Here is an 11,690-nt window from a genome sequence, read left to right on the forward strand (position 1 = left end):
ACCCCTCATCTGATACAAAATCCCGGGACTCTCCTTTCTCCTGGGAGCCCCAGCTCCTCATTACATCACTTTATGCCTCACTAGTAGTCACGTTTGATAACGCGAGAATCACACAACGACCACCTCCTTCCCCAAAAATAGAGGCGGAATGATCTGTCACATCTCCAACTGTCAAAGCATGCCGGGTAATGTAGTCCTCTCAGAGCAGAGTTCCCAGTAGAACGTCAGCACGCGGCGTCAGGAAAGACTACAAAGCCTCGTCACATCGGAAAGAAAAGAGGCAAAGCGCGGTGGGGGTGTGTCAGTCACGTGGGTCCATTACTGCTGTAGAAGTGCTGGTAAAGGTGACCTGCAGCCAGTGTGACAGGAGCCGCAGAGACCAGACACATCTCCTTCCGCTTGCTGCATCTTCTGCCTGTCAAGCATCATGGTTTGTATGACTTCCCCGCTGCTGGGGCCGAGGCTGCATGTACCTTTGCGGCCTGTGGCGGTTACATAATGCTCCCTGGTGGGCTCCATTATTCACGAGTCTGTGTGCAGGGAGCTGTGCTGTGTGTGGCATGTTGCCAGGAGGCCAGCGCTGCAGTGCCTATAACCTTGTGTGCTCCCTGGGGAGGCCGCTGTATGCACCCTACACCCAGACTATAGGTGTCTATATAGGTGTATGCACGTGTTCCTTATATACCTGCAGAGCGGCTGTAACTTCTCCCTGTAACTCTTTACAAGCTGGCCAATAATTGGTGTACATATAAAGTGCCATGGGATAAATGGTGCACTAATATAAGGGGATTCCACGTTTTAGGAGTAAACTTATTTTTTTTTTTTTTTTCCCCTCCCGGAATACATGTATTTAAAGCGGTTGTCTGCTCTTGAGCTTCAAAGAGGTTGTACACTACTTTAGCATTGATGATCTATCCTTTTAGGATAGGGCATCAACAGGGGCAGACATGTCATTGGTGCAGCCACACAGGAGCCCAAGAGGTAAGGGGGCCCAAGTCCACTCCAAAGCAGGTGAAATTGTGCATAATGATGGGCTATTGAACTGCAAAGGGCCCATATAGTGTTATTGCACAGGGGCACTCTTGTGTCCGTGATCATCAATGTCTGATCGGCCGGGGTCCAGCACCCGGCACCCCCACTGATCAGCTGTTGGCGGCAGTCGGCCGGAAGTACTCGCTTGCTGAGCTGCTCCGTCTTCTGGTAGTGGCCAGGGCTGGGTACTGCACATCTGCCTCCTATTCAAAGCAGTAAGAGGTAGATGTGCAGTACCCTGTAGCTGCCACTATCAGAAGATGGCTAGTGAGTACTGCCAGCCGCCGCCAACAGTGATCATAGCTGGTGCCGGTGGTTGGACCCTGGACGATCAGATATTGATGACCTATCCTAAGGATGGGTCATTGATCAAAAAGTAGTAGGCAACCTCTTCAAGTGTGTACTCACGCTTTGACTGCAGACTTGTGAATCCTCGCACTGCGCACTCTGAGGATTTTGCAGTGCTGGGAATGGGTGGTTATGTGACTGCAAGTGCGGTATACATACTCCCGGCCACGTTCTGACTAGACTGTTTCCAGCCTTACTTAATACACTTGCATTGAGTGAGACTGCTCACGTCTAGTTGTAATGTGGCCTGGAGTATGCATATCATATGACCACCCACTCCAGGCTCCTCAAAATCCTCACAGCCTACAGTGCGAGGATTCACAAGCAGCATAGCGACTGCACAACCCTCTTTAAAGAGCTTGTCCTCTTATTCTTTATTTCTTATGTTATATAAATGGCTTATCCTTTAGGCTAGTCCATCAATATCTGATTGGTTGCGGTTTAACTCCCGCTACCCCTGCTGATCCGCTGCCAGAACTCAGCAGCTCCATCAAAACTATAGTGGCCACGGCTGGGTACTGCAGATGCACCCTCTTTTCAAATGAATAGGTGGTGTATCTGCAGTACGTGACCACTATAGAAATTCCCCAGAAGAAAAAAAGCTGCAAAATCTGCCTGCTGCATTTATAGATAATTTCAGACTAGAAATCTGAGATATAAAATGGTTCCAGAATCTCCCCCATAGCTGTATGGATCGGCTGTGACAATGGGTGTTCTTGTGATATCTTAGCTCTGAACAGTTCAGGTACTTGTCTGTTATATATCGATAACATCTAGTCCTATCAATGGGGAAAACATGTTTACAGCTCCTGTGCTTCAGGGTAAAGTTCAGACATAAGTGCCATTTTTTTTTTTTTTCTAAATCAGTTCATATCATTGAAGCCTATATGGAATTAAACCATTGCATGTGTCTGTTTTTGTTTGATTTGTAAGGTGAAATTGTGTATTTTTGTAACTCGCTGTTTGGTGCTGTGCACAGCAGTAGTGTACATGTAACAGTTCCCCATGTCCTGTAATATCTGTACTTTTTAGTGAAATGTTAAAACAATTTGGCGAAACCTGATCCCACACTCTTTTTCTCTTCTTCAAAAATATTGATACCATGGTTCATCAAGGTGACAGATGGCATGAACCCCCACCTTCCTCACCCCATTCTGTAAACCTAGGAATTATGCCACCGCCTACATGGTGCTGCATCTGGAGCAGGGGTGCTGCTTGTATGGGATTTGGGTGTTGTAATCTGCTGCAGGTTTTAGCTGCTCTTTGCCTCAGGTAAAAGCTGCTGCATAATTACTAAGGCTGGGCTCAGTCAGCCGTACTTCAGTCTGTATATGGAGTTGGAAGTCTTTACTTGGGTTCAGCAGTGGTGCAGGTCTCTTGCACATCTGAATGTAGTCTGTCTAAAGTGACATCTGATCCAACAGTCTGGACATCATCTTGTAGGTTCATGTTGCACCACGTCTGGTCCAGAATGTCCCCCATTTACATGGAAGGCATCTGATGACTTTCATTTAGCAGTTTGTGTACTTTCATAAATTTTGGAGGTTGCTAACTGTACGAGTAGCCACCACTTTCCTAAGAACAAGCAACTTCATCTCCAATTTCTAAGTGTCATTAAAGGTGACCTCTCTCAGAAAATTGGTGTCTGATCTGCAGGTAGGATGTTATAGAGCCGGAGGAGATGGTCAGATTGCTTTCCAATTTTGTGGGAAAAGTATCAGTAATTCTTGTATTTTATTCTTTGGAGTCCAGTGAGTGGGCCTATACAGTGACTGGCTGCATGCAGACATAGCTGTCAATCACTTTTAGGTCCGCCCACTGGACTCGTATACAGGCAAACACCAGGGGTTTCAATGAATAAAATGCAAGAATTACTGAACTTTTTCCCTAGAAACCTATATATCATTCTGCTCAGTTTCTCCATGCTGTCCACACATCAGACTTCAGTGACCGGTTCCCTTTAAGTCCAGCACTTGTATGACTTGTTCTCATAGTTCATTGTTGAAAAAAAAAAACGTTCCCTATGCTTTGCCTGCAGCCTGGTAATTCTGGGCCACTGTGCTGACTGGTATATCCATACAGATACTTTGGACATGTAATCTATATGAGACATCAAAGCAAGATGTATCACTCCCAGATGGTTTCATACATAGCATCTTAGCCAGAAGCTGTTGGTCTTCGCATACATGTAGTAAATTTGATTGCAAGCAGCGTTCTTACTACTTGAGGTTAATGACACATGTTTTTTGTTTGTTGTTTTTTTTTAATAGTCATGAAAAAGGCAAATAAAAAAAGTACTTGTAGAATAAAAAAGAAAAAGCAGCCAAAAACGTCTTGGTTGGGTGTTTGTTTGTTTTTTTTGTTTGTTTTTTTTTTTTTGATTTACCACTAAAATCTAGAAATTATGTATGGAAGAACCCTGGAGATCTGATTGCTAAAAGTGGGGGAGGGGGGACAGCAAAGTCTGATGGAGCAGGAGTGTGAGTGAGGCTACAGATAACAGGACTGAAGGATATAATCACATCTGTTGGAGGAAAACACTCTTGTGTCTGATTGAAATTCATCATATCATAAATCTCTAGGATATTGGGAGTCCAGTGGTTGTAATCGGTCATTGTGAGCTGTCCCTACAGGACTTGAGCTATAGGTCATATGTCACGATTGCTTCCCTTTAATTGAAGGGGTTGTCTGGGATTCTTATTCTTACTATGGGCCTAAAAACTAACAAACCGGTTGTTGCTAACTACCTTCCTGCTGTGCCCATCAGAGCAGTCACTGACCGCTCCTGCCAGCAATTCTGCTGCTTCATGTTTGCAGAGCAGCTCTTCCTCTAAATGCTGCTCTGCTGACGGACAGCCCCAATCCGCATGACGTCTGCAGTCATGTCCTGTCAACAGAGCAGAAGAGAAGCTGATGTGCCTCCAATGTGACATCAGCAAAACCCAGCAGCCAGTGTGGAATGCAGAGGAGGGACCCTCGGCTGCAGCCTGGACTTGCCGTGACGTCAGCGGATGGCAGCCGGGGGTCACGTGATGCCTGTGAGTGGCTACCAATAGCGCCGCTCACAGGCAGTATCTGCAACAGAAGGTATTTACAAAAACACTTATGGGCCCCAGGGGGATACATTGGGGAGGGTATAATAAGTAGTGGACAACCCCTTCAAGTCTCTGTATTTTAAGTGCATTTGCCATGTACGCTTTGACACTCCCGGCACACCTCCTGGACAATTTAACAACAAAAGCCAAGTAAAACATGTAACCTCCATGGCTGTTTATGTTTGATGTGCTGACGTCCTTCTGTTTCTCCAGCCTGAAACCATCAGAGTCCTGGTGACCGGAGCTGCTGGTCAGATCGCCTATTCCCTGCTGTATGGCATTGCTAAGGGCGATGTCTTCGGAAAAGACCAGGTAACTTGGCAGAACAATCCCCTGTATTGGCTGTGGTTTACTATGATCTGCAGATGTTGCCTACATGTATTCACCGCTATCCTCATGTCTGCAGCCTCTTGCACTTGTCCTCCTGGATATTACCCCCATGATGGGAGTCCTGGACGGTGTAGTCATGGAGCTGCAGGACTGCGCCTTGCCTCTGCTCAAAGGTAAGGTCATGTCTTCATTTACTTGATGAATGGCATATAATGACTTGTTTGCTGTTCACAACTGGGTTTCAACATCTAGAAGCTTCCCAAAGTATCTGCAAGAAACTGCTCTCAGGGTGCTTCTCACGTTCAGGATTCACTGCGGTTTTGAAGCTGCGTGTTATGTGCATACCCTGCACCACATTAGTTTTGGTCTATGTTCAATTCCCTGGACTAAGAGGGTTGTTACTTAAATCACTATCCCATAATCCAAAATTCCAGGAAAAATGGTCATTATATTTTTGGTTCAACGTAATCCTATGTTGCAGATTTCATGGGTTTTTTGCTTTGCACCCCCACCCCCTACATCCTTCTCATTAGGACTGCAAATTTGCACTGTGGGGAGAAGTGGGCAAATTAAGAAGGGGAAAAAAACAGCTGGTAGTCGGACTCTATCCCTATAGTGTGCCGATCACACCAAAAATCCGAGTGTCAGCCTAAAATTTCTTGCTGTTTGCAGATCACGGGGATTAAAAATGCCAGACCCTCAGCCATAACCTTTTTGTTTCTGTTCCTCAATTGTATCCGGTCTAAGACCACATGTAAATGTGAACTGTGGTTTTAAAGATTTTTTAGTTTTAACCCATGGTTTTACATGGCTCAAAGAAAACTGACTAATGTTGTCCTTTATCTGTAAGGCAAAGGTTAAATCTGTGGACTAATGACAACATGCTAATCAACTCTAAACTAGCTGACACAGTAGATTGTGTCTAGTGTACTATGTGGCAAGTTCACCATAGAAGGCGATCCAGTGTAGTAGCAGGGCTGTGGAGTCGGTAAGCCAAACCTGACTCCTCAATTTCCATGACTCCCTCATCCATGGCTCATGTTTAAGTGATAAATTTACTGCAGCACAGATTCATCTCAGCTAAAAGTCTAGACCCTTAGATCAGGAATAGGACAGACATTTATAGGACGTTTCATAACTTTCCTAAATTCTTATGAAAAAAAAATATTCCCCACAAACTGCATTGGACTACTGTACCCAATTTATTATATATTGTCCAAGTTAGTCCATTTTATACCGACTCCACCAAAATGGGCTCCGACTCCACAGCCCTGGTAGTGGGAACACGTGCACCAAATTTTGACAAATACTGATGCAAGATGCTGGGGGCAGAAAAAAAAGTGCTATGGACCTAAGGCTGGATTCACAGACGTTGCAGCGATGTGGAAATTTAACTGCTGCTGACTTGCCTTTTTCCGGACATTTTGTTTGCTTAAAAATAAAATTCCTTTCTTGGAGAGCACTCAGCTAGATAATGTTACAAATCAGTCCGAGCTCCCGAATACTCTCACTTATCTGTGTTGGAGATGGCAACAAGGAGGGGATTGTACATAAATCTCCAGTTTGGAGGGGAGGGGGAAGCATGTAGTATGACTCAAGGGGGGGGGGGGGGGGGGGCAGGAGGATAGAAAAAAGAACACAAATGCCTATATTACCTATAAGAGAAAAATCTGAAACTTGGACTAGGCTTCCTATCGGAGCATATGAAGATTGCAGGCTAGAACTTAGTTGTTACCCTTTAGTTAAGGCTGCACAAACAAGTAAAAAAAAAAAAAAAAAACTTCATCTGCAATAAATTTTCCACCACACCCAATGTCTGGATCCAGCCTTAGGCCATATTTGCATGGTAATTTTTTTTTTTTTTACCCTTGCAACTACTGACCTATGGTGCAATAATAAAATACAGTGTATGGATTGTGTTTTTCCCCACTGAGATGCAAATGGATTGGCATAAGAAAATAAAAATACACTGCGGTTTTCTGGTCATGGCCTGCATTTTTCATGCAGAAAAAAAAAAAAAAATCATCAGAGTGCAGATGTCTAAAAGGAATAGGATATTTGACAAAGGCAAAATGTTTCAAAAAGTTCAGGTGTGAATTAAAATTACTCCAGGGAGGTACTAGAGTACATTGGCACAAGAATTAAGCCTTTTAGGTTGCAATTGGTCAAACATCTGAAAACTCCAAACCTGCTCACAATGACGAACAAGACAGCCGATATAAATGGCCTTTAAAAAAAAAAAAAAAAAAAAGTGCAGCTGTAGTAATCGGGGCCCGTAGTGTTTAACATGAGAAGCTGCACTGTATATGGGCAGAAGTGTGACCACTGAATTACAAAAAAAAATAGGTTTTAGTTTTTCTACTAATGTATTTACAAATTGTATGAAAATGTTACAGTGCAGAGTTGGTGAAAGATACCTGATAAACAGACTTATTTTATATCGTATCCACAGAGGTAATTGCTACAGACAAGGAAGAAGTGGCTTTTAAGGACCTAGATGTTGCCGTTCTTGTGGGCTCCATGCCAAGGAGGGAGGGCATGGAGAGGAAGGATTTGCTGAAGGCCAATGTAAAGATTTTCAAGTCTCAGGGCGCTGCACTGGATAAATATGCAAAGAAGACAGTTAAGGTATATAGTCTTTCTTTGAAGGATACACTTTTCTCAGTATGTGGGACAATTCAGGAATATGAGTGAGTTTCACTTGTTGAAGTTAATGGCCACAAAAATAAAGCGAGGCTAGACTTGTGTCCTGGTTTCATCATCTAGATCAGTGTTCCCAAACTCCAGTCCTCATGGCCCCCACACATCATGTTTTCATGATCTCCTTAGTATTGCACAGGTGAGAGAATTCCTGATGCCTTGATAGTAATTCCATCACCTGTGTAATACTAAGGAGATCATGAAAACATGACCTGTGGGGGGCATGAGGACTGGAGTTTGGGGAAACACTGATCTAGATGGAAATCATTAAAGGGTCCCTCCCAAGAATAGAATATGGGGGGGGGGGGGGGGTTTGGGGAGAAAATATCATTTAATTGGATAACTTTTTTTTTTTTTTTTTTTTTTTTTTTTTTGTGCAACAATACTGGCAATATGTGACAGCAGCTGCTAGTCATTCAATAAGACATGGTGGACAGCAGTGTGAGCAGCCTCTTCTTACCTCAGCGCCCCTGGTATCTTCAGTATTGGGTCACAAAATCAGGGAGCACATTTTACACAGTAGGGGGTGTCTCTGCCCCCTCTTCTACTTAACATTCTAGAATGGTTTGTCAGATAAGATGGTAGACATTTTAATTCCGTAGTGATTCCCTCCCTAGACAAAACAAGTATTTTCTAATTAATGGTATTTTGGCACTTATTTATGACACTAGTTTTATTCGTAGCCGTTCTTTTGCATCTGAGGCAGAACTGGATGTACAGAACCAGATTAGGTCCGCGTCATACACTGTAGTATAGTTTTCATCTCCTAAGGATCGCCTGAAAAACCCCTTTAGTGCCAATCAACGCAGTGGGTAAACCTCCATCCATTCAGGTCCACTCCTGCCAGATGTTTCCATTGCATTATATGGCGTGGTTGACTCCTACACTGCATCCTTTGTATTGCAATCTTCAGTAACTTCTGCAGCATGTACGTTAGACTTCTGGAACTCATTTACCAGCTCCAACTATAAAATACAGCAGATGGCAAAAAAATCCTGTGTATTTGCCCCTTGACACAGTACCCTAAATATTTTGGGATTTTTTTTCTCTTGGGTTATTAAAGCCACTCAACTGGACTTTATCTTGGCTCAGCCACTGGGTCTTGAAACAACAAATCTTGATTCTTAAGCACAGTGTCCTCACTATGTAAGTGTTGGGTAATAAAGGTACATCAGCGTTAAAATGTATAACTTATTTTTTTCCCTATTTTAGGTGATTGTTGTGGGAAATCCTGCAAACACCAACTGCTTAACTGCACTAAAGTCTGCTCCATCCATCCCCAAAGAGAACTTCAGTTGTCTCACCCGCTTGGACCATAACAGGGCGAAGGCTCAGGTATGGTAACTGCAACTCTTGTAAAATGGAGTTTATTTAATAACTTGGGCTTCTTTTCTTTTCCGTTCTTTCCCTGACACTTATTTTCCAGTCTTTAAGGGGGGGGGGGGGGCATGAAATGTTTGACACCACACTTCCCATAATTGCAGCATTATCACCAATCCATATGATATGAAGCCATTTTCCTTATAAGTGGGGGTAATAATCTGTGACTAGTTGTAATAGTATGGCTGCATTTATTCTCTTGGGGAGAGGGGTGCCTTATCATGACACAGAGGGTCCTAGTACTCTGAACCCCACCCCACCCCCTCCAGACTATCACTCGCACATCTCCTGTCCTGTGTATACCTGGTAAACCTTTAAGTATGAGAACCATTTTAAGGCGTTTTGCTAAATATTTCTTATATTCTTATTTCAACATGTTACTGGGGTTGCCCATCCACAAGCTCTGCTGTTTTGGCAGTTTGATCCCCACCAATCAGTGATGACTTGTTTTCACCCAAGAGCCCCCTTTTAATTCTCCACTACATCACTTTTAGTCTGATCTGCTTGTAACTTTTTTTTTTTTTTTTTTCCCCCCAGATTGCTATTCGTCTTAATGTGACATCCGATGATGTTAAGAACGTGATAATCTGGGGAAATCATTCCTCCACTCAGTATCCTGATGTTAGTCATGCTGTTGTAAAGCTGCAGGGGAAGGATGTGTGCGCCTCTGAGGCTGTGAAAGATGACAGCTGGCTGAAGGGAAGCTTCATATCGGTAAGAAGAAATCTAAATATCACCAAGATTGTGTATGGTGCACCCCCGGATAAACTGCAGGGGCCAATATAACCAGGCATAGTCACTGCGGCCATTTCCTGCTGGGTTGCAATGGGAGGGATTTTTAGCTTGAACTGCATTTTCTCTGAAGCTCAGACTGATGATGGCCATTTAGTTCTTTAGTTGCAGATGGAACCAACATACTATTTGTAGAAGCACCAGGTCTGGAAATATTTTAAACTGATCACGTATATGGTATTTCCCTGCAGTTTAGATTCCATTCTGTAAAATATTGGTAGCTTGCATCATGTGAGCATGCCCCTTTTAAAGGACACTTTTTATTAATGGTGAGCTTGTAATATGGTCATGCACATCTGTGCTATTAATAAAATTCAGTTTGATCTGCTGTCTTAGACTGTCCAGCAGCGCGGTGCAGCTGTTATTGCAGCACGGAAGTTATCCAGCGCCATGTCTGCTGCCAAAGCCATCTGCGATCATGTGCGAGACATCTGGTTTGGAACCCCAGAGGTAAATAATGGCAAACCAGGTTTTGTGTTTGTTTTTTTTTTTTTCCTCCTTCTCACCCCTTTAGTGACTTAAACATGCACTTGCTTCATGGATATACTGCAATAATGCTGTACTGCTATATATCATTGTCCTCTTCTAAATCTCAGCCTATGGGAGGACTTCATAAGATCAACATGGCAGCTGTGGGGGGGCATTTGTTAGACCCCAGAGCTCTCGTAATGAACCAACAGTACCCCATAATCATATTGCTGAGGGGGGGGGGGGGGGGGAATAGGGGCCATTGTGGCGCACCTGCCATCAATCGCATAATTTTAAATGCTGCGGTCAACGATTATCAGGAGCTTCAAAAGTTTTTGTATTACTAGCAGATGTCAGCTGTGTAACACAAACCGGTATCTTGCAGGCTCTGCTCCTGGGCCTGCTCTGTTCTTGGGGACTTTATATTTAACCCTTTCAGTATGTAGGATGTAATCGTACATAAACTATTCACTTTGAGTAGTAGTTGATTGCAAAATATGTATCCTTGACTCTGCTTATACCTAGGTCCTAATGATCACGTGTAACCCAGCTCAGAACAGCTTGAGTTCCTATTATTTAGGACACACATCAGACTGATGGAAACATCATGTTGGGTTAAGTGCACATTGGATGTGCGGGGTAACTTGTTTTTGCATAGGAAAGTTTTATTCAGCATGCTGACACATACCACTTGGGTGGAGGCTAAAAGGACTTTTTTGCAGACTTTCTGATCCTCCTTCCTTACTACCTTTGCTCCGTCTTAGGGAGAATTTGTTTCGATGGGTGTGATCTCTGATGGAAATGCGTATGGAGTACCCAATGAACTTCTGTATTCCTTCCCTGTTGTTATCAAGGTATGATACTTTAGGGTATTTTTAGGTTCTCGCCTCATAGATTTGTTTACTTTAAATAATGTTCTCTGTTCTCCAACAGGACAAGTCCTGGAAAATTGTCCAAGGCCTCAAAATTGATGACTTCTCCCGTGAAAAGATGGACGCAACAGCCAAAGAACTTCAAGAAGAGAAGGATACGGCCTTCGAGTACCTCTCAATCGCTTGACTAGAAATTGATCCCAAACCACAATTAAGTCCTGAAAAAATGAAAAGCTGTCTATAAGCTTTAGTATCGAGTGCTTATTTATGTCTACAACCGTTCTCAGTAGTAAAGTCACTGAACATCACATTGGATTTGGTTTTGTATTTGTGACTAGTATGAGTCATTCCTAGCAATAGTGAATTAAAAAAAATAACAAAACCCCAGTTTGGGGTATACACTGTATTGTCTCCTGGAGTGGTTTATTATGTGCTTTACAGCAGCTACAGGGACTACATTGGGGGGAGGGGGAATAGAAACATGTCTGTAGTCCAAAATATGTGGGGTACTTGTCTCTGAAGTGATATGTAAACTTGGCGCTCAGTGCCTCGGCAGTGGTCCGGAGCACCATCCTCGTCAATTTGGAGACTCAGATTTTCCCCATTTCATGGACCATGTTTCTCCAAGTGAAGCCAGTGCTGTCTCTGAATGAAGAGAAGGACCAACCACTGA

The 11,690-nt window shown here is 43.4% G+C and overlaps 1 protein-coding gene across 1 annotated transcript; it reads left to right on the forward strand.

The window, feature by feature from the left end:
* The first annotated feature begins 271 nt into the window (after positions 1-271).
* Positions 272-11,421, forward strand: MDH1 (malate dehydrogenase 1). Its single transcript, XM_073672148.1, has 9 exons — positions 272-430; positions 4,689-4,787; positions 4,882-4,978; positions 7,258-7,433; positions 8,718-8,840; positions 9,423-9,599; positions 10,014-10,127; positions 10,910-10,999; positions 11,079-11,421. Exons 1-9 carry the CDS (start codon positions 428-430, stop codon positions 11,202-11,204), a joined length of 1,005 nt encoding a protein of 334 aa, XP_073528249.1. The 5' UTR covers positions 272-427; the 3' UTR covers positions 11,205-11,421.
* The last annotated feature ends 269 nt before the right edge of the window (positions 11,422-11,690 follow it).

This window comes from Phyllobates terribilis, unplaced genomic scaffold, assembly GCF_046119375.1.
Source record: "Phyllobates terribilis strain yellow unplaced genomic scaffold, ASM4611937v1 Scaffold_3__8_contigs__length_932513732, whole genome shotgun sequence".
Taxonomy (NCBI): domain Eukaryota; kingdom Metazoa; phylum Chordata; class Amphibia; order Anura; family Dendrobatidae; genus Phyllobates; species Phyllobates terribilis.

Excerpts from the sequence above, each read along its gene's own strand:
- MDH1 (XM_073672148.1), top strand. Across the intron at positions 8,841-9,422 it reads ATAACAGGGCGAAGGCTCAG|ATTGCTATTCGTCTTAATGT; the intron begins GTATGGTAACTG and ends TTTTCCCCCCAG. Across the intron at positions 11,000-11,078 it reads CCTTCCCTGTTGTTATCAAG|GACAAGTCCTGGAAAATTGT; the intron begins GTATGATACTTT and ends GTTCTCCAACAG.